Below are 24,045 nucleotides of genomic sequence, written 5' to 3' on the forward strand. Positions count from 1 at the left end.
AAAATGGTTTGAGAGAAAGCACTGGAGACTTCTAAGATTTATTGGATATTTTGGACTTTGACAAATTAAAAACTGAAAAATGGGGCGTGCAATATTATTCGGCCCCCTTGAGTTAATACTTTGTAGTGCCACCTTTTGCTGCGATTACAGCTGCAAGTGGCTTGGGGTATGTCTCTATCAGTTTTGCACATTGAGAGGCTGAAATTTTGCCCATTCTTCCTTGCAAGACAGCTCGAGCTCATTGAGGTTGGATGGAGGGCGTTTGTGAACAGCAGTTTGCAGCTCTTTCCACAGATTCTTGATTGGATTCAGGTCTGGGCTTTGACTTGGCCAAACACCTTGATATGTTTATTTTTGAACCATTCCATTGTAGATTTTGCTTTATGTTTGGGATCATTGTCTTGTTGGAAGATAAATCTCCGTCCCAGTCTCAGGTCTGCTCTCTGCACTTGAAACAGAACCCTGAGGCTGAGTTCACACGATGCGTATTTAATGCGTTTCCGCGGCGTTTTTGCAGTTGTGGAAACGCATGAAAAACGCATGGTAGAAGGGCAGCAATGTTCCCCAATTGAAATCCGCATGAGCTGTGCCCATGATGCGGATTTTTCCACAGCGTAAACGCTGCGCTCAAAAATCCGCAGCATGTCAATTAATTTTGCATAAACGCGGCGTTTTCGCCGCCATTGACTTGCATTAGAATGCGCCAATTCCGCAAGACTGCATCTGTACTTGCGTTATTGGCGCGTTCTAATGTGCGGATGGTACCTGGGTGTGGAGGAGAGGAGAGTCTCCTCCACACCCATGTACCATTAAAAAAGCTGTAAAACAAGAATAAAATAACAAATATATATATACTTACCATCTGTCGGCCCGCGCACCGCTCCTGCTTGGTTCCCGGCACTTGCAGTGAGTTGAAGGACCTGCGCTGACGTCAGAGTCATGTGACGGGTCACGTGACGCTGACGTCGGCAGGTCTTTCAATTCAAAGTTGCCGGCAGCCGGGAGAACGGAGTGTAAAGCAGGACAGCGCGGGCCATCGGAGGTAAGTATATACACTCTCTCGGGTCACACTATATAAATCCATGCTGTTTGCATGGATTTATACAGTGTGACCTAGTTGTCAAGCACTTTCCAGGTGATGCTCAAATCGCCTGGAAAGCGCTTGTCAATCTGCATGCGGAAACGCATGTGAATCCGCATGTGGATCCGCATGTATTCTGCAGGAAAAATGCATGCACAATCTGCATGCGTTTTTTCTGCCAGGGAGATGCAGAAATGATGCAGAAATTTTCTGCTTCATTTCTGCATCGTGTGCACATACCCTTAGACTATCACAGAGCAGGTGCATTTATACGGAGACTTGATTACACACAGGTGGATTCTATTTATCATTACCAGTCATTTAGGACAACATTGGATCATTCAGAGATCCTCACTGAACTTCTGGAGTGAGTTTGCTGCACTGAAAGTAAAGGGGCCGAATAATATTGCACGCCCCACTTTTCAGTTTTTAATTTGTTAAAAAGGCTTAAAATATCCAATAAATTTTGTTCCACTTCACGATTGTGTCCCACTTCTTGTTGATTCTTCCCCCAAAAATTAGAATTTTATATATTTATGTTTGAAGCCAGAAATGTGGCAAAAGGTAGAAAAGTTCAAGGGGGCCAAATACTTTCACAATGCACTGAGATAATATACAGTACAGACCAAAAGTTTGGACACACCTTCTCATTTAAAGATTTTTCTGTATTTTCATGACTATGAAAATTGTACATTCACACTGAAGGCATCAAAACTATGAATTAACACATGTGGAATTATATACTTAACAAAAAAGTGTGAAACAACTGAAAATATGTCTTATATTCTAGGTTCTTCAAAGTAGCCACCTTTTGCTTTGATGACTGCTTTGCACACTCTTGGCATTCTCTTGATGAGCTTCAAGAGGTAGTCCTTTTTTCACATATAAAGCGCCATGGAATAAATGGCGCTATAATAATAAATAATAATATATAAAATGCTATTATTTTGGACACAACCACTTTCAATTTATTATTCAAATACAATTTTTTAGCCAAAATGTAATATTTGGGAGTACAAAATGGAGGGAAAATGAACTACTTTTTTTTTAAATCAATTATTTTTTATTATAATATTTTTAAGGGAAATTAGAATTAAATGTCCCAAATCCCCCTTTCCCTTCTCCTTATCCAAAAATCTGAGGTAAGATTATTTATACAGAGACCCCTGTACAGAAATATTAGGGCTACAGTAACATCACATATATTAGACAGAAGAATAGCGCTATCTCCATAGTTCTTTATACAAGGACATATAGATCAGACAAGGTCCTCATAATATAGACAGTTTCTATTCTCAAATTATTCGCAAATGAATACGGCGTACCCCTTCCCTCCCGTTTTTTAAATATTGACCCAGGCGCCGACTCTGCAACCCGCAACCCTAGGCAACGGAGCCTAGTGGCAAATACGGGCCTGTATACACGGCTCAACTCCATACACCTTGTACAAACAAGTCTCGCTCTTCACACCTCGTACACACACAGTTTCGCTCCGTACATACACTCCTCCTCTCCGTACACACGCGGCTCCGCTCTGTACACCTCGTACATACGAGGCTCCGCTCCGTACACCTCGTACACACACGGCTCTGCTCCGTACACCTCGTACCCGCGCAGCTCCACTCCGTACACCTCGTACACACGCGGCTCTGCTACGCCCGCCTCGTACGTGCGCCGCTCCGCACGCCTCGTACGTTCACGGCTCCGTTCCATTCGCCTCTGTAATTGCTCAATAATATGCATAGGAGAAGCTTGCCTCTATCGCCTCCACTATTTGTCTTTGCACCTTATCTATACCAATAACCTTAAGTGGAAAGATCACCACAGTGAAAATCAGCAAAATCTGGAGGAGATAGAGGCAAGCTGCTCTTAGCCCGAGATGCCTCATGGATTCTTAAACTTAACTCTCGCATTCCCAATGGTCTCAATTTTTGCAATGATCTAATGTACATTTTTTGATACTTTTTTCTAATGATGTACTTAATTTGCCAGCATACCATGTACATAAGTTTAATTTATGCATATTACTGAGCAATTATCCTCAGGAGGATTTTCATTCACTAATGAACTTCCTGTTCTTTGTTGTCTCCACTCTATTTTCTCTTTTGTTTTCAGTCCATATGTATATATATGTCTTTTAACTATAGCAATTTAACCTATGATTAAGAACCCTTGTTTGGTTCGAAACGCGTAAGGTCTGCCTTACATATGGCGCTTTTTTAATGCAACTAATAAAATGGACGTTTTAACTTTACATTTCATGTGATGACTATGGAGAAGGTGCTGGAGTTTTTCTTATTTACTTCCTTCGGCTCCGTACGCCTCGTACACACGCGGCTCTGCTCCGTACGCCTCGTACACACGCGGCTCCGCTCCGTACACCTCATACACACGCAGCTCTGCTCCGTACACCTCGTACACACGCAGCTCCGCTCCGTACACCTCGTACACACGTGGCTCCGCTCCGTACACCTCGTACACACACGTCTCCGCTCTGTACACCTCGTACACACGCGGCTCCTCTCCGTACACCTCGTACACGCGCGGCTCCTCTCCGTACACCTCGTACACACACGGCTCTGCTCCGTACACCTCATACACACGGCTCCGCTCCGTACACCTCGTACACACGCGGCTCTGCTCCGTACACCTCGCACACGCGCGGCTCCTCTCCGTACACCTCGTACACACGCGGCTCTGCTCCGTACACCTCGTACACACATGGCTCCGCTCCGTACACCTCGTACACACGCGGCTCTGCTCCGTACACCTCGCACACGCGCGGCTCTGCTCCTTACACCTCGTACACACGCGGCTCCGCTCCGCACGCCTCGTACACACGCGGCTCTGCTCCGTTGTATTATGAACATGAAAAATGGCTATTTTATATTTCAAATCCATATTGAAATATAAACCAGACATATCAGCATGTGCAGATGTCTTACCTCAAGTAGACTAGGGGTCATGTATCTCACTGATACATAGCTTCTTAACACAATATACTGTCTGGGAAGAAAACCTTGTTCTCATTTATAACCCTGTGTAGCATTTACTCTTATCATATGTAAACATTCTGACAAAAGTACAATGGTCCGTGAACAGGTCTTGTCCGGCATTGCTTATCTGTGATAGCTGGCCACTATCACGGGATTTGAATGTTGGACAACAACCTATGAACTTTCATGCTTACGTAATATTAGGTTGGGTAAGCCTTTTCTAAAAAGTATAAAGCTGTTGAAGAATTCAGTTATGGCAGAAGCATTATAGACCTTTGAAGAGGACGCTCTTAAAAGTGTAGGGGACCTAGGACGCATTCTCTGCCCATCGCTGAGCGCTTCTCCAGCTGAAGTTTCCGGACAGATAATGTATATGCTACTAGGGAAATCTTTTTCTTCTTCTATCCAATAGTAAGTATGTAACCTTTATAAGTATTTAACCTTAGTAACCTTTAATCTACAAAAGTGTACGCAATATCATAATATCATACAATTCCTTTGATTCTGTATTTTATCTTGCAAATTAACTATTATAAATAAAATTGTGTTATATTACAAGTGGTTGCCTTCTATAAAGCCGTATCCGAACCTTATTGCCAAAAACTTGGCAATACACAATTTGGCGTAGTCGGCAGGATAAGCAGAAGGCTCAGAGGTTCTTTTTATTGGAAAGTAGAAGGGACTCTGTGTGATAGTTTGATATTGCGTAAAACATGCCTCTCTTTAAGAAAAAAGAGGTTGTAAGTGTTTCTGTAGAAATTCCAGCGCTTATAGGAGGCAGCATGAGGAAAGGCTTCAATTGCTGCAAAGAATGCAAGTATTAGAACAGCAAAGGTGTGAAATGCAGAGCGCTTTGACAGTGGTGCAATGTCAGAATAGGCTGCTAATGGATAAATGTGATGGGTATCAACATGTCGCAGAAAAGGCAGCTGTACGTGTAGCTCAGTACAAATATAAAAAGAGACGGGGTAAAGTGAATAAGAAAAAGGTGGCTTTAGCCATAGCCAAGGCTGGGGTTCAGTGGGATCTCGATCAATGGGATGGTGATGTGTGGGATTCCACTGACTCTGATTTTGAACAGGATGAGTACTTCAATGAGCAGAGGGAGATTGATCCTCCTGCTAACTCAGTGAAGGCGCATCCTATACATCGCAGACGGATCATAGACACCACTGCAGGTAGACAGCAGAGAGATGTGATGGAAGATTTCAGTCAACAAGAACTCAATGACCTTCATGATCGTTTTTCCCAAAAATCTAATGAATCCTTGATTACCTGGGCAGTTAGGTTATGGGAGACAGGAGCCCATGGGGTGCGGCTGGATATGGTAGATGGTCCAAAGTTTGTGCAGCTGAGTCATGAACCTGTAGTGAAGGAAGCATTCCGCACACTGCAGATTCGGCAGCCCCATGTAGTCTGCAGTATGCTGGATGTTGTGGCTGTGGCATTACAGCATAAATATCCATCTGAAGCAGATTGGCCCCCTAATGAGAAGCCATGGTTTACTTTAAAAGACTGTTCTCAGATGCTAAAGGAAGAAGTTATGAAAAATGCCATTTCTGCAAATACATATGACACTTACATGGATGTCCTTGTCAGTGTGTCCGTCAGAAATCGTATAATTAGGGCTGCTCCTCCATCTTATAAATATATAATGATGACCCTGATGGTGAATCAGACTGGGAAAACTATCTCTAACACCTTAGAGGCAATCCGACAGTTAGGAGATTTGGGAGATTGGGGTCCCAAGCACAGTGGTAACTCTAAATCTGGGGAGCAGCATAGAGAGTCCAAAGGCAATAATAGTGGTTTCCGCACCTCAAGTAAGGATATGTTTACTGCCTTACTGAAAGATGGGGTTCCAAAGGAGAAAATTGACGGGATCGGTACAGATGAAATGTGGAAATTATACCAAAAGCGAGGGCTTCATAAAAAATCAGGAAGTTCACAAAATAAAAAGGTGACAGTAAAAGATTCTGAATCTCCACAGCGTGGGCGTAGTAGGACACGAAGGGAGAGAGGGCCCACTCCCTCTTCGTTGCCAGTGAAACCCACTGCGCCGGGGTTTGAGGATCTTTATGCTGAGGTAAAGTCAGCATTATGACAGCAGCTTAAAACCTGGCGAGGGAAGTCAACTTCTTCTTCCCCAGGGGTTTCTCAGTCAAAAGGAGACACGAGTGATTGACTCTGTGGCCGAGCCCTCCATCTTGATAAGCGCCCTCATGTAAATTTGGTCATTAATTGGAAAAATAAAAATAGACAGTGTGTAAAAGCTTTAGTGGATACGGGGGCAGAGGCCAGCTTGATTTATGGCAATCCTAAACAATTTAAAGGAAGAAAAGTAATAATCACAGGATTAGGGGGCAAACAAATAGAGGCAGTGCAAACTAAAGTGTCATTAAAAATAGGGAACCTGCCTACAGCAATGTACAGTGTGATGGTTGTCCCTATTCCAGAATATATAATTGGCATTGATATACTGAAAGGAATGACATTGCAATTACCGGATGGTAAGTATCAATTCGGGGTGCCCCCCTCAGTGACCGCTAGACCTTCTCAGCTATCAGTGAGGCCTTTCATTAATGCGGCCCCAGTGATGGTTGGGAAAGTCAAAATGCCTCCAGTGGAAATCCCTCCCAGCTCAAAGGTAATTAGCATGAAACAGTACAGAATCCCAGGGGGGGGAAAGGAGATCAGCGGGACAGTTCAGGATTTGTTGGATGTGGGTGTGCTTGTACCTGTGACCACTGAATGGAACAATCCTGTGTGGCCAGTGAAAAAGAGTGATGGTTCATGGAGAATGACTGTGGATTATAGGGAGTTAAACAAACACACCCCTCCCCTCGCAGCCGCAGTACCTGACACTATCACTTTAATTGAACAAATACAGAGACACAAAGGGACTTGGTATGGGGTGATAGATTTGGCTAATGCTTTCTTCACCATACCAATTGATGAAAAATACTGGAATCAGTTTGCTTTCACATGGAAGGGAAGACAATATACTTTCACACGTCTTCCCCAAGGGTGGATACACAGTCCAACCATTTGTCACAGGGTAGTGGGAGAAGGCTTTGATGAGTTTATCCTTCCATCACACATGCAGATATCTCAATACATTGATGACATTATGGTGCAGGGAGAGACAGAAGAGGAAGTGGCCCAGCAGTTAAATGCTCTGATGGAACACATGAGGAGTAAGGGATGGGAGATTAATCGTAAAAAGGTGCAGGGACCTGCACAAACAGTGAAGTTCCTTGGTATCCAATGGAGCAAGGGACACAGGGAAATGACTCCACAGGCGGGGCAAAAGATTCTTGATTTTGCCATTCCCAGAGATAAAACACATACACAACAGTTTATAGGACTTTTTGGATTTTGGAGACAGCACATTCCACACCTCGGTCAAATACTCACACCCCTCTACAAGGTAACAAGGAAAAAATATCAGTTTGAATGGGGTAAGGAGCAACATGCAGCATTTGAACAAGCAAAGGAAGCAGTACAAAAGGCATTGGATCTGTGGCCGGTGTTGGATGATGAGCCTATGGAATTGAATGTGTCAGTACAGGGAAAGGTATGCTAATTGGAGTCTGTGGCAAAAACAGGGGAGAAACAAAGTACCCTTAGGGTTTCGGAATAGAAAATTACCTGAAGCGGCCCAGCGCTATACTCCTTTTGAATGCCAGTTATTGATGTGTTATTGGGCATTAATTGACACAGAACAGTTGACAATAGGACATGAGGTAACAATCAGACCAGAAATTCCAATCATGCAGTGGATACGTAGTACCCCAAAAACCCACCGCATAGGGCATGCCCAGGAATCATCAGTAATAAAATGGAAATGGTATATTCAGGATCGGGCAAAACCAGGAGTTAGTGGGATTGCAACATTGCATGAGAAAATAGGGAGGAGTAGTCAATATGCAGAAATTTATGCAATTTACAGTGTTTTGAGACAGGAGTCACTGAGTGAATGTTATTTGTAGACGGATTCATGGTCTGTGGCAAATGGATTGACTACATGGTTACCAACTTGGGCTCAGAATGATTGGAAAATATACAGCAAAGAAGTGTGGGGGAAAGAATTGTGGCAAGACATCTGGGCAATTGTGCAAAGAATTAAAGTGACTGTGTTTCATGTTGACGCTCATTGTGCTTCAGATACCCTGGAAAGACTTTTCAATACAATAGCAGATGAACATTCCAAAATATCAGTTGCTGATGCCAGTGAGGAACCGGACTCAGCTGAAAAATTACTTGGATTGGCTCAGTGGACACATCAGAAATACGGACATCTTGGAGAAAAAGCCACTTATCAGTGGGCACAAACCAGAGGGGTGCCCATCAGGTTAGATGTAATCAAGGAAACAATTATGAAATGTCCAGTATGCCAACATTCACAACAAAGGCCTGTCCCCCATGTTGTTAGGGGTCAAATAGCCCGAGGTAAACTACCTGGACAAATTTGGCAGGTAGATTACATCGGCCCCCTTCCACAAGATGGAGGGTGTGTGTATGTATGCACGGCCGTGGATACATACTCAGGGTATATGATGGCTTGTCCGTGTAAAACGGCCAATGCTAACAGTACCATTAAAACCATGGAAAACATAATATTATATTACGGTATTCCATTGCAAATTCAGAGTGACAATGGTAGTCACTTCAAGAACAGGAAGGTCGCAGAGTTCTGCTCAGAACATAATATTGAGTGGATCTTTCATATCCCATATTATCCTCAAGCCGCAGGATTGGTGGAGCGGATGAATGGGCTATTGAAAGAACAGTTGAAGAAATTGGGAAACGGAAACTACAAAGGGTGGAGAAAACATTTAAGTGAAGCCCTTAACATTCTTAATAACAGACCAGTTGGAGAACAGGAAACACCGTTAATGAGAATGATTACCCCCAATTTACAGATCATGCCTTTAAAAGCTACTACCACAGGACAGACAGTTCTCTATTGGGAGCTAGAGCCAGGGGCTCTGGGACCTTATAGGGCCACCCCACAGGCAGCAGGACTAGATTTACACTCTCATGAGGAAATTAGATTAGAAATAGGGGTGGTAAAGTCAATCAGAACTGCTATAGGATTACAAATGCCTCCTGAGCATTTTGGTTTTATAGCTCCAAGATCAGGTTTGGCCCTGAGAGGAATTCAAGTGATGGGAGGAGTGATAGATCAGGATTATCAAGGTGAAATCAAGGTACTCCTGTTGAATAGAGGGGATAGTGACTTGTTGATCCAAAAAGGAGACAGGATAGCTCAATTATTAATTTTGTCTATCCAGAAAATGAAAATAATCAAGGGAACAGCTCCTACAATAATAACAGTTGGAGGAGACAGAGGTTTTGGCTCCACTCATTTTCTGAATGATGGTGCAAAAATCTGGGTGAAGCAACCTGGAGATAAAGGTCCTCCAGAACCTGCAGAGGTGATCGCCCAAGGGGCAGACAATGTGTTAATAGTGATGAAGCCAGGACAAGAGAAGTGGGAACATTTTCCTGCAGACAGGTGTTATCTCAGAGACTAATGTATATATTTCCATTTTAGATTCAAAATTGGAGATGGTGGATGATCGGTGTTACAGGCATGGTCCTTTTGGTCTCTGTCACTACCCAACCATTAAACAGAAGGGGAAAAGAAACGCCGGACGAGGAGAATGAGGCTTTATGGAAAATTAAGCAGAATTTATGGAGTTATTTGGCGCAACTGCCATTTTTGTATGGCAAAGACTGCTACGGCTACAAATGTGTTAGAAACTTATCTGGTAGCTATACCAACCCCCTTACGACTGTGGACCAAATTGATAGGGGGATTTATCCAAGATGAGGAGGTGGAAGAAGGAGATGTGCTTCAGAATTATACATACAACCCGTATTACGCTTGTATAAACTGTACTGGAGAAGATTTTATTACTGAAGATATGATCACTATAAAGACTCAACACATTGCATCTGCTGAGTTATGTTATCAAATGACTTGCGACCAAAATAAAATAGGTAAATGCCAGCAAATGAAAATAGAAAGAAAAACAGGGAATAATGAGATTGATATTATTTGTAGTTCCCGTACAGGTAAAGATTGTAAGAAAATAAGGTCGGGGAAAAATATAAAGTGTAATAATACAGTAATTTCCCCCTCATACATACAACATGTAAAATTGCCCAAGGGGTGGATGTTTTCTTGTGGGAATATAACTTTTAATTATATTCCGGCCAATATAACAGGGGGGCCATGTGTTATCTCCAGATTAGGTTTAATGATGTATCCTTTATTCCCATCTCATAAAATTAAGCGTTCCAAAAGGGGATTTTCTCGCTTATCAGAAAATTGTAATTATAATGTAAATTTATTAACTGAATCAGAAATTCTAGGAATATATTTGACAATGGTAGGATTCCCTGTCATAACGGCATATGCTGCCCATACTGTAAGTAGATTATCTTGTCTTGTGGCTAGATCAATAAATATTACTAGTAGAGCCTTAGAGAATATATTATTGGATATACTAAGTTACCAAAAAGCAATTTTACAAAATAGGGCAACTATAGATTATTTGTTGTTAATTCATAATCATGGATGTCAGGAGTTTGAGGGGATGTGTTGTTTTAATCTGTCTGATCACAGCCAAGATTTGCAGTCTCAAATAGATCAGTTACAGGATGATGTTATTCACGTCACACGAAGTAATGGTAAATGGTGGGACTGGTTATTTTCCAAGCTGCCTGATTTTGGGTATTTACGCTATATTTTAGGAGTAATTTTTGTAATAATTTGTGCATGTATTACTTTATGTTGCTGTGTACAATGTATTCCTTCTTTGTTATCTCTATGTCGCTCATCTGTTGAAGTTATTCCGTTGGGATATGGTGTTGGATATAAATAATATATGGTTTCAGATAACCAAGGGTGGATTGTAGTATGAACATGAAAAATGGCTATTTTATATTTCAAATCCATATTAAAATATAAACCAGACATATCAGCATGTGTAGATGTCTTACCTCAGTAGACTCTAGGGGTCATTAGTTCAGACATACTAAAGCATTAGGTTAAGTTTGCTGAGGTTTAATCTTTATTACTGAAGGGAATTAGCCTTTTGTATACGCTGTGTTTGCTAGAACCAGAGACAGACGATTGCACAATATTGTAAATAAAACTACAGATATATGGCTTAAGATGGAGACGCTTATTGTAGTACCAAAAATATAAGTGGCTATCTGAAACCCCTTGTGATGTATCCAACCTTTAATCAATATTCTAATTATATATTCTGTGTTAAGGTATACTTTATCTGTGAATGTATCTCACTGATACATAGCTTCTTAACACAATATACTGTCTGGGAAGAAAACCTTGTTCTGATTTATAACCCTGTGTAGCATTTACTCTTATCATATGTAAACATTCTGACAAAAGGAGAATGGTCCGTGAACAGGTCTTGTCCGGCATTGTTTATCTGTGATAGCTGGCCACTATCACGGGATTTGAATGTTGGACAACAACCTATGAACTTTCATGCTTACGTAATATTAGGTTGGGTAAGCCTTTTCTAAAAAGTATAAAGCTGTTGAAGAATTCAGTTATGGCAGAAGCATTATAGACCTTTGAAGAGGACGCTCTTAAAAGTGTAGGGGGACCTAGGACGCATTCTCTGCCCATCGCTGAGCGCTTCTCCAGCTGAAGTTTCCGGACAGATGATGTATATGCTACTAGGGAAATCTTTTTCTTCTTCTATCTAATAGTAAGTATGTAACTTTTATAAATATTTAGCCTTGGTAACCTTTAATCTACAAAAGTGTACGCAATATCATAATATCATACTATTCCTTTGATTCTGTATATTATCTTGCAAATTAACTATTATAAATAAAATTGTGTTATATTACAAGTGGTTGCCTTCTTTAAAGCCGTATCCGAACCTTATTGCCAAAAACTTGGCAATACATTCGTACACCTCGTGCACACGCAGCTCCGCTCCGTACGCCTCGCACACACGCAGCTCCGCTCCGTACACCTCGTACACACGCGGCTCCGCTCCGTACACCTCGTACACACGCGGCTCCGCTCCGTACACCTCGTACACACGCGGCTCCGCTCCGTACACCTCGTACACACGCGGCTCCGCTCCGTACACCTCGTACACACGCGGCTCCTCTCCGTACACCTCGTACACACGCGGCTCCGCTCCGTACACCTCGTACACACGCGGCTCCTCTCCGTACACACGCGGCTCCTCTCCGTACACCTCGTACACACGCGGCTCCGCTCCGTACACCTCGTACACACGCGGCTCCGCTCCGTACACCTCGTACACACGCGGCTCCGCTCCGTACACCTCGTACACACGCGGCTCCGCTCCGTACACCTCGTACACACGCGGCTCCGCTCCGTACACCTCGTACACAAGCGGCTCCGCTCCGTACACCTCGTACACACGCGGCTCCTCTCCGTACACCTCGTACACACGCGGCTCCGCTCCGTACACCTCGTACACACGCGGCTCCTCTCCGTACACCTCGTACACACGCGGCTCCTCTCCGTACACCTCGTACACACGCGGCTCCTCTCCGTACACCTCGTACACGCGCCTCCGCTCCGTACACCTCGTACACGCGCGCCTCCGCTCCGTACACCTCGTACACATGCGCGGCTCCGCTCCGTACACCTCGTACACATGCGCGGCTCCGCTCCGTACACCTCGTACACATGCGCGGCTCCGCTCCGTACACCTCGTACACGCGCGGCTCCGCTCCGTACACCTCGTACACGCGCGGCTCCGCTCCGTACACCTCGTACACGCGCGGCTCCGCTCCGTACACCTCGTACACGCTCGGCTCCGCTCCGTACACCTCGTACACGCGCGGCTCCGCTCCGTACACCTCGTACACGCGCGGCTCCGCTCCGTACACCTCGTACACGCGCGGCTCCGCTCCGTACACCTCGTACACACACGGCTCCGCTCCGTACACCTCGTACACACACGGCTCCGCTCCGTACACCTCGTACACACGCGGCTCCGCTCCGTACACCTCGTACACACGCGGCTCCGCTCCGTACACCTCGTACACACACGGCTCAGCTCTGTACACCTCGTACACGCGCGGCTCTGCTCCGTACACCTCGTACACACCCGGCTCTGCTCCGTACACCTCGTACACGCGCGGCTCCGCTCCGTACACCTCGTACACGCCCGGCTCTGCTCCGTACACCTCGTACACACGCGGCTCTGCTCCGTACACCTCGTACACGCGCGGCTCCGCTCCGTACACCTCGTACACACGCGGTTCCGCTCCGTACACCTCGTACACGCGGCTCTGCTCCGTACACCTCGTACACACGTGGCTCCGCTCCGTACACCTCGTACACACGCGGCTCTGCTCCGTACACCTCGTACACGCGCGGATCCACTCCGTACACCTCGTACACACGCGGCTCCGCTACATCCACACTGTAAACCCCTCCTGACCCCACACATAACCTTCACCTCATCCAGCACCATGACAACCAGCACAGCAGAGTCCTGCATCCACTGAGGCCCCTGATCATGTGACCCCTGACTCCTCCCCTCCTGTGACCTCATCACAGGTCCTGTGCGCACAGAGCAGCCATATATGTGGTGGCGGCTCTGCAGGTGGAGGTATGTGGAGATCCCCCATTACTGGGTTCAGGCCGCATTAACCCCTTCAGCACTGAGTCTAGGTATCATAACTTTTTTTTTTTTGTTCTTTTTCCTCTGAAATTCGATATGTCAGATCCTTCTTGTCCCTGACATCATGTGGCTGGAGGCCAATTTCCTATGAAATCAGTGGTTTCTGCCATCTTTAGTCTAATATGTATGGGAGCCTTAGCATACCTCCCAACGTTTTCAGAACATGCATAGTGCGCCGTAGAAAATTTTGGCCACGCCCCGTTACCATGGATTCCCGGGTCTCTAGTCCAGTGTACAGATTAGTGTTACCTGGTGTCTGGACAGGAGGCCGTGAATCTCCAACCTTCCATTGTCCCCGGCGGCTTTTGATTACCTAGGGCCAGCGGAACGTCATCTGTGCGTCCTGCTCATCTCTAGTTGGGACCTATTTATTTATTTTTTGTTCCTTCATTCACAGTCAGATCCGCCAGAACTTTCTCATTTTCATGTGACATGAGCGCCCATGGGTGGGACTCAAGGCTGTGGAGTCGGTAAGCCAAACCTCCGACTGCTCAATTTCCATGACACCGACTCCACAACTCCCTCATACGTGGCTCATGTTTAAGTGATAAATTTACTGTAGCACAGATTCATCTCAGCTAAAAGTCTAGACCCTTAGATCAGGAATAGAACAGACATTTATAGGACATTTCATAACTTTCCCAAATTCTTATGAAAAAATGTTCTCCACAAAGTGCATTGATCTACTGTACCCAATTTATTATACACTGCTCAAAAAAATAAAGGGAACACTCAAATAACACATCCTAGATCTGAATGAATGAAATATTCTCATTGAATACTTTGTTCTGTACCAAAGCTGAATGTGCTGACAACAAAATCACACAAAAATCATCAATGGAAATCAAATTTATTAACCAATGGAGGCCTGGATTTGGAGTCACCCCCAAAATTAAAGTGGAAAAACACACTACAGGCTGATCCAACTTTGATGTAATGTCCTTAAAACAAGTCAAAATGAGGCTCAGTATTGTGTGTGGCCTCCACGTGCCTGTATGACCTCCCTACAACGCCTGGGCATGCTCCTGATGAGGTTGCGGATGGTCTCCTGTGGGATCTTCTCCCAGACCTGGACTAAAGCATCTGCCAACTCCTGGACAGTATGTGGTGCAACGTGACGGTGGATGGAGCGAGACATGATGGCCCAGTTGTGCTCAATTGGATTCAGGTCTGGGGAACGGGTGGGCCAGTCCATAGCTTCAATGCCTTCATCTTGCAGGAACGGCTGACACACTCCAGCCACATGAGGTCTGGCATTGTCCTGCATTAGGAGGAACCCAGGGCCAACCGCACCAGCATATGGTCTCACAAGGGGTCTGAGGATCTCATCTTGGTACCTAATGGCAGTCAGGCTACCTCTGGTGAGCACATGGAGGGCTGTGCGGCCCTCCAAAGAAATGTCACCCCACACCATTACTGACCTACTGCCAAACCGGTCATGCTGAAGGATGTTGCAGGCAGCAGATCGCTCTCCACAGCGTCTCCAGACTCTGTCACATCTATCACATGTGCTCAGTGTGAACCTGCTTTCATCTGTGAAAAGCACAGGGCACCAGAGGCGACTTTGCCAATCCTGGTGTTCTGTGGCAAATGCCAAGCGTCCTGCACTGTGTTGGGCTGTGAGCACAACCCTCATCTGTGGACGTCAGGCCCTCATACCACCCTCATGGAGTCGGTTTCTAATCGTTTGTGCAGACACATGCACATTTGTGGCCTGCTGGAGGTCATTTTGCAGGTCTCTGGCAGTGCTCCTCTTGTTCCTCCTTGCACAAAGGCGGAGGTAGCGGTCCTGCTGCTGGGTTGTTGCCCTCCTACGGCCCCCTTCACGTCTCCTGGTGTACTGGCCTGTCTCCTGGTAGCGCCTCCAGCCTCTGGACACTATGCTGACAGACACTGCAAACCTTCTTGCCACAGCTCGCATTGATCTGTCATCCTGGATCAGCTGCACTACCTGAGCAACTTCTGTGGGTTGTAGAGTCCGTCTCATACAACCACGAGTGTGAAAGCACAACCAACATTCAAAAGTGACCAAAACATTAGCCAGAAAGCATTGGTACTGAGATATGGTCTGTGGTCCCCACCTGCAGAACCACTCCTTTATTGAGGGTGTCTTGATAATTGCCAATAATTTCCATCTATTGTCTATTCCATTTGCACAACAGCATGTGAAATTGATTGTCAATCAGTGTTGCTTCCTAAGTGGACAGTTTGATTTCACAGAAGTTTTATTTACTTGGAGTTATATTCTGTTGTTTAAGTGTTCCCTTTATTTTTTTGAGCAGTGTATATTTTAGGAGTTGGGGTCAGTCCATTTTATACCGACTCCACCAAAATGGACACCAACTCCGACTCCACAGCCCTGGTGGGACTAGTGACGCTTTTCCGCTGCGGACATGTTAAATGCTGCTGTCAGAGTTTGACAGTGGCATTTAACATGTTAACAGCCACGGGTGAATCGCAATTCCACCTGTGTCTGTTAGGGGCACAATGGCAGCTAATCAGATCAGCTTTCATGTCCCCAGAAAGGTGTGGGCTTAGCGCCGGAGCCCACACCAAAGGAAGAGACCCGACATGTGCAGCACATGTATGGCGCATCTCATGAAGAGATTAATAAACTGAATTAAAATTATGGGGAAAAATATATATAGATGTACACACATACATTTTTCATAGGATTTGTCACCATATAGATCATGTGTGGTTTTGCACGTTTTCCACTGCGCCCTGTACCTGAGTCTCAATAGGAGCTGCAGTTAGAGAGAGAAGTTACTAGCAGAGATGAAAAGGGTGTGCTAGGATCCAGCGGCTCTACTCTGCCAGGCAGGCGACCATGTCACCCCCTAATCTCATTGAGCAAATGAAAACTATCACCCCCAGCAGCACCGCAGCAGCTCCTGCTTCCCGAGTCCCCATGTGGTCTGAGCAGACACAGGATTGTATCAGCATTCCTGTCCTCTCCTGCACTCAGGCACACACACAGCACTGACCAATTCCTAATTACCTCACAGGACACAGTCAGGCTGGAGGCCACTCTGCAGAATGGATCACTGCTCCTGTGAAGTTCATAGAAGGGGAGTGCGGGGGGAGGTGGCCCGAGGCTACAGGGGGCGTGGTGGCTACATTTCACTGCGTGCGGGACAAGTAGATCCCGGCCGTGACAGCGGGGCAGAATCTCAAAATCGTGACTATCCCACTGTATACGGGACGGTTGGGAGCTATGCCTTAGGCCACATTCAGTATTTTCCATCAGTATTTCTAAGCCAAAACCATGAGTGGGTGATAAATACAGAAGTGGTGACGTGTTTCTATTATACTTTTTCTCTTATTGGTCCACTCCTGGTTTTGGCTTTTTTGGCTTACAAATACTGATAGTGTGACCACAACCTTAAATAGGTTGTCCACTACTATATAAAATGCCTCAATGTATTTAAACTGTGGAGATAAGCTTTTTTTGTAAATACCTTCCTTGTTCTTTATTGTCCGTGAGCGGCACTATCGCTGACCGCTCACAGGCATCACGTGATCCCCGGCTGCAGCCGGCTCTGACATCCGCTGATGTCACGCCAAGTTCTGGCTGCAGTGACATGCACCCCCCTGACTGATAGGCTGTGGGTGGGGTTTCCTAATGAATGCAGGACAGGGAAAGCGCGTGGTGGATGCTGGGCTGTGACGGGCTGTGAGTGGGGTTTCCCAGCGCATCAATCAGGGGGGTGCATGTCACTGGGTCACGCCCGGCTGCAGCCGGAACTTGACGTGACATCAGCGGATGCTAGAGCCGGCTGCAGGCGGGGTTCATGTGATGCCTGTGAGCGGTCAGCAATAGTGCCGCTCACAGGCAATAAAGAACAGGCAAGGTATTTACAAAAAAGCTTATCTCCACAGTTTATATACATTGGGCCATTTTTTATATAGGCGCTGCCTCTAGACCGGCCTCACAGACTTTTGTACATTGCAGACCCATTATTGGGCATTTAGGTAGCATAGAAACCCAGCAGTGCCCCACAATTGAGCAGATGAGGAGGGAATATGAGCGGTACAAGGAAGGCCTATAACTCTGTCTACCTTATTAGATGCCATGGTTGCTTTTGACAAGTGATTAAACTGGCAACATTAGCATTACAGCCGCACCTATAACATATCAGCAACATGTATGACGTGCTGCAAAAAGAGTATTTTTTTTTTTCATTTTTAAACAAATGTCTAACATTTGGCATATAAGGTCGCACATTTCTTGTATGGTGTTTTACAAGTGTTGCTGGTGCCAGTTTTATTGTGTAACATTTTAGCACCATTTTTTTGTGGTATTTTTCATGAAATATAGGGAGGCCCAGGGCTGTGGAGTCGAAGTCGTGGATAAAATGGACCAACTCCGACTCCTAAAATATATAATAAATTGGGTACAGTTCAATGCAGTTTGTGGAGAATATTTTTTTATAAGAATTTGGGAAAGTTATGAAATGTCCTATTCCTGATCTAAGGGTCAAGACTTTTAGCTGAGATTAATCTGTGCTACAGTAAATTTATCACTTAAACATGAGCCACGTATGAATGAGTCGGAGTTGGAGTCGGTGTCATGGAAATTGAGGAGTCAGAGGTTTGGCTTACCAACTTCACAGCCCTGGGGAGGCCTAAGAGGAAAATACCAGAAAAATACATCTTCTCCAAAATAAAAAAAAAGAAAAACATAAAACACTGTACATGTAGATTTTGCTATTAAATAACTCCTGTCCGCTGTGTTCTTGTAAACAACCTTTTAGAAAAGCATCAAACTTCTGTGTGTGAATCAGACATTTATATGACATTTCATAACTTTCCTAAATTCTTATGAAAAGATTTACAGCACATACTGCACTGATCTACTATACCAAATTTATTATATATTTTAGGAATCGGTCCATTTTACCTGTTTTGTAGTAAGGGATCAGGGCCAGTTTTGAATGGCCTCGATATTGTTTATTTGGGGTTTGATGACCCCATGGCCAATCACGAACCCCAAGTAACGGACTTTCTTGAGACCTATTGGACATTTTTTTGGCTTCGCCGTCAAGCCCGCGGTGCTGAGCGAATCTACTACTGCTTGCACCTGGATAAGTGGGTATGCCTGTCGGTACTATAGATGATAATATCATCCAAGTACGCCGATGCATACTTCTGATGGGGCTCTACAACTATGTCCATCAGCCTCTGAAATGTGGTCAGGGCCCCATGTAACTTAAAAGGCAAGACGACATAGTGATAGAGACCCTCTGGTGTAATCAGGGCTATGGAGTCAGAGTCGTGGAGTTAATGTCGATTTTGGTGGAATCGGAGTCAGTATAAAATGGACTGATCCCGACTCCTAAATTATACAATAAATTGGGTACAGTAGTTCAATGCAGTATGTGTTGTAATTTTTTTAATAAAAATTTGGGAAAGTTATGAAATGTCCTATAAATGTCTGTTCTATTCCTTATCCAAGAATCTACGCTTTTAGTTGAGATGAATCTGTGCTGCACTTATGTACAGTAGCGACCAAAAGTTTTGCATTTTTTTTAAAATGTGATTACTTTTGTCTGGTTGTTGTAATGCCATTTTGCTGGTGATGAATTGAAAGTGCATGAGGTTGTCACATTCTAGACCTTAATTTTAACCAAAATGCTTTTGAATATAGGTGTGGTCATTTAATTAAAGAAAACTGACTGCCAAACGTTTTGCATATAATATTTATTGATCACAATATAGAAAGTAATTCATGCCTCCGGCATGCGGTACGGTTTCATTCGTACCCTTACCTTAGGCACTGTGACAATGTCATGATGGATCACAGCTGTACGGCCAGGCAGTTCCGAGAATACATCCGTATTCTGCTGCCCTAATTTCCAAGCCTCACATCATTGCTGTTTAGAGAGAGTGTTACTTATTTTTTCCTCGTTTTCAGCTTCCTCCTGGGCCAGTGTCAAGGGGTTCACAGTTGATACGACTGAAGTCGCATCTGTAACCATACATTCTCAGTCTTTCCACATTTTTTACAGATTTACATGATATTGTTGCTCGGGTTTCCTCTTCCCTGGCTGATATACCATGTAATTCACCTTCTCAACCTTTTCTCGGACTTCATATGGCCCTTGCCACTTGGCCATGAACTTACTTTCTGCTGTGGGTACCAAAATTAATACTCGATCCCCTTTGTTAAAGGACCTGACTGTGGCCTTTCTATTATACGCTCAGATTTGCACTGATTGGGCAACCATGATATGTTTCTTTACAGTAGGCATCACGGCCACGATCTGGTCCTGCATACTCGCAACATGTTCTATTACGTTCTTAAAGGAAGCAGGCTCCTGTTCCCACATCTCCCTGGCTATGTCCAGCAGACCCCTGGGATTTCTGCCGTGTAATAGCTCGAATGGAGAGAACCTCGTTGAAAACTGCAGTACCTCTCGGACGGCAAACATTAAATAGGACCGTAACATATCCCAATCCTTCCCATCTTTGGAGACCACTTTTTTTTTAGCATAGATTTAAGGGTTTTGTTAAATCTTTCCACAAGACCATCTATCTGTGGATATTCCCCCATCTTGTCCGTGGGTCGGAGTTGTAACGTTGCAGAGTAAAAAAAAATACTTATTTCTGTATAATTTTTTATCAAGGACTTCTTATCAGATGTGATCGAAGTATCAATATCACAATATTCTTATTAAAAATGCATCAATTTATTCTCGGATTGTCCATTAAAAAGAATGATTACATAAAATAGTTAAATAGTTACAGAGTGATTGTCCATTTGTCCATAATTAGCTTGATAATTGAGATTCACACATCTTTACCTGGGATCCTGGATGGTAGATTGTGTCTGTCTGTGTCCAGTACGTCTGTCAGGATGACACCATGTGTCCCTTGGGCCTACATCAGCAGCTGTTTCACACACAGATCCTCGTCCTGTGGAATGCCCCCCTGTCTCTAACATGGGCTTTTATAGCCCCCCCATAGCACCTGTTCTTCTGTATATGGCAGTGAACTAAAAATACACAAATAGCGCATGTCATCTAGGAACCCTAGCACGATGGCTGATGCAATCTTGTGCAATGTATGGTACAGAATTCAGAATTAAGAATAAAATGAATATCCATAATTAATATTTAACATGCCAGAATTATCACGGACATGCAGTTTTCTTTGGGGGTATGCCTTAGTTCACACTGCCCGCATTCCCCACCATATGGAAGGCATCGGCTTTCACATCAGTGCGGTGATGAGGCAATGACCAAAGGTAGTTCAACTCACATGTTTATTTTGGTAACTTACGACAATAAAGTCAGAAACGCGCTATCATCCGATTCGCAGCTGGATCGTTCTTATCAGCCTCGTTGCCGTGGGCGACTGCACCACCTTGCAACCCGTGGGTGCAGTAATGGCTTTGCTCTCTCTGGCTCTGTTCAGTTTCACACAGACAGGCATATACAGAGCCTCCTGCTCTGCTGATTGCAAACAAACACTGCCACACACCGAAAGATCCATCCCACTACCTTCCAACTAATCTCTCCAAAAATAAAAGTCCATGTCAGGTTTACCTAAATCTGACTTGGTCAAATAGCTTGACAAAGTCAACACTCACTTTTATTTTGCGTTGTAATTACAGCAACAGCGGTGGTTACAACGCTCTCCAGTGGGTTCAGTAAGTTTCTATGCACATCCTGGGGGGCACAAAATGACCCTCGTATATGATTCCCCTCACTGTCTCACAATGGGTAAACAAAGGAAACCACATACTGCAGAAAAAGGCGAATACATTGCAGAACCAAGAATGTAATGATACAACATGACAGTATTTATGAACATTGTGGTGTCCTTGCCATATAATGTGGGACGTTCTGAGACGTTGTACCTGTTCCAAATTAAATTGTAAAAGCCAAGTGCGCACAGGAGAGTCACACAAACACACACACTTGTGTATCTACGCAGAATTATTTACATTTATTTATTGCCTCATCGGTCAGTGTTTATATAGGTTTTCACTGGACATACATTGTAGCAATATAATTGGCTCATCTTATCTCTACATATATGCTGCCATTAGCATATATATGTATAATAGGCTAAAGATAATACTGTCTGCACCCACCTTAAGGCTGTGTGCCCACTATGTTTTTTTTAAGCGTTTCCGCAGCGGCAATTCCGCCATTGACTTGCATTTTCGCCGCCATTGACTTGCATTGGAACGCATGGAATCCGCATCACTGAATCTGTACATGCGGATTACATGCGTTTCAATGTACGGATGGTACCCGGGTTTGGAGAAGAGGAGACTCTCCTCCGGACCCGGGTACCATAGTACCTGTAAAAAAAAGAATAAAATAAAAAAATAAATGTTATATTTACCTTCTGATGGCCCCCACTGGCCTTGTCTCGGCTTGCCGGCAGCTCGCGGGTAGACTAAAAGACCTGCGGTGACGTCATTTAGTCATGTGACAGGTCATGCGACCGCTGACGCCGGCAGGTCTATTAGTCTACTGCGAGCTGCCGGCAAGCCAAGACAAGGACACCGAGGGCCATCAGAAGGTAAGTATAATATTTATTTTTTACCATTCTTTCGGTCACACTATATAAATCCATGCCGTTTGCGTTGATTTATATAGTGTGACCAAGTTGTCAAGGACTTTCCAAGTGATGCTAAAATCGCTTGGAAAGCGCTTGTCAACCCGCATGCGGAAATGCAAGTGAAGAACGCTTCACATCCGCATGTCCCTGGCAGGAAAAACGCATGTACAATCCGCATGTACAATCCGCATGCGTTTTTTTCTGCCAGGGAGATGCAGAAACGCTCAGGAAAAAATCCGGAGCATTTCTGCATCGTGGGCACATAGCCTAATGCATTTTTTAAGCGTTTCCGCAGCGGCAGAAACGCTTAAAAAACGCATGGTAGAGGGCCTGCCATGTTCCCCAATGATAATCCGCATGTGCTGTGCACATGCTGCGGAAATTTCCGCTGCGGATTATCATTGCGGAAAAATACGCTGCATGTGCATTAATTTTGCAGACACGCAGCGTAATTGCCGCCATTGACTTGCATTGAAACGCATATTATCCGTGTCAGCACATTTGCACACACGGATAATATGCGTTTCTATGTGCGGATGGTACTCGGGTCTGGAGGACAGGAGAGGAGACTCTCCTCCGGACTCGAGTACCATAGAACCTGTGAAAAAAAAGAATAAAATAAAAAATAAATATATTTACCTTCTGATGGCCTGCGGTCTCCTTGTCTCTGCTTGCTGGCAGCGCGCTGTGGACTGAATGACCTGCGCTGACGTCATAGTCATGTGACGGCAGGTCCTTCATTGTACCGCGAGCTGCTGGCAAGCCAGGACGGAGCGAATAAAGACTGCAGGGGCCATCGGAAGGTAAGTATAGATTTATTTTTTACCATTCTTTTACGGTCACACTATATAAATCCTTGCCGTTTGCATGGATTTATATAATGTGACCAAGTTGTCAAGCACTTTCCAAGTGATGCTAAAATCACTTGGAAAGCGCTTGAAAACCCGCATGCGGAAATGCATGTGAAGAATGCTTCACATCCGCTTGTCCCTGGCAGGAAAAACGCATGTACAATCCGCATGCGTTTTTTCTGCCAGGGAGATGCAGAAATGCTCAGGAAAAAATCCTGAGCATTTGTGCATCGTGGGCACATAGCCTAAAGGCCCTGTCACACATAACGAGATCGCTAGCGAGATCGCTGGCGAGATCGTTATTGCGTCACGGTTTTGGGATCGCTGGGGAGATGTCAAACATGCAGAACTTTCCAACGATCTCGGCCGCCCCAGCGATCTAACCAACGATCTCGGTGGTCGTTGGGACGCTTTCACACAGCAGCTATTTCAACGATCCACACCTTGATAGGGACTGTACTGTGTCAGAAAGGCGTGCATAAAATTGCTTTTCCGCGCCCCCCTCATCTCCAGTTGGTGGACGCTACTGCATTCAGATTGGGTGGCCTTGGTTTAACACTGCATCTCCGGTCAGATGGGATCTCTACTGCGTCTCCATTAAAAATGAAAACTCATTTGAGACCCCAAACAATACCTACCTCGCTAAAGATGCCTGATTTCTTCAAAGTGGAGTCACAGCCGGAGAACGCTGGTGGGATCTGAAAAAACAAGGACGCAGTAGTGACCACCAATCGGGGACGAGGAGCGCAGAAAAGTCCAATTTATGCACGCCTACATGTCTCAGTTCTGAATCGCTAACGAGGTCGTTGATAAGGTGT

At 44.8% G+C, this 24,045-nt stretch overlaps 1 protein-coding gene across 4 annotated transcripts in view; it reads left to right on the forward strand.

The window, feature by feature from the left end:
• Positions 1-4,102: 4,102 nt before the first annotated feature.
• The window catches only part of LOC141271803 (uncharacterized), a 45,690-nt gene continuing 25,747 nt past the window's right edge, over positions 4,103-24,045 (forward strand). The window contains exons 1-3 of one of the 4 annotated variants that reach the window (XM_073681970.1): positions 4,103-4,488; positions 8,245-8,431; positions 9,638-11,831. Coding sequence is in view for 1 of the 4 variants with exons in the window: in XM_073681969.1 (XP_073538070.1) it covers positions 13,702-13,727 (26 nt within the window). In the remaining 3 variants the exon portion in view is untranslated. Of the gene's footprint in view, positions 4,489-8,244; positions 8,432-8,462; positions 11,832-13,651; positions 13,728-24,045 lie in introns of those variants that run through there. The other 3 variants (XM_073681972.1, XM_073681971.1, XM_073681969.1) reach the window with 3 other exon arrangements.

Source organism: Phyllobates terribilis, unplaced genomic scaffold, assembly GCF_046119375.1.
Source record: "Phyllobates terribilis strain yellow unplaced genomic scaffold, ASM4611937v1 Scaffold_5__5_contigs__length_657084704, whole genome shotgun sequence".
Lineage (NCBI taxonomy): Eukaryota > Metazoa > Chordata > Amphibia > Anura > Dendrobatidae > Phyllobates > Phyllobates terribilis.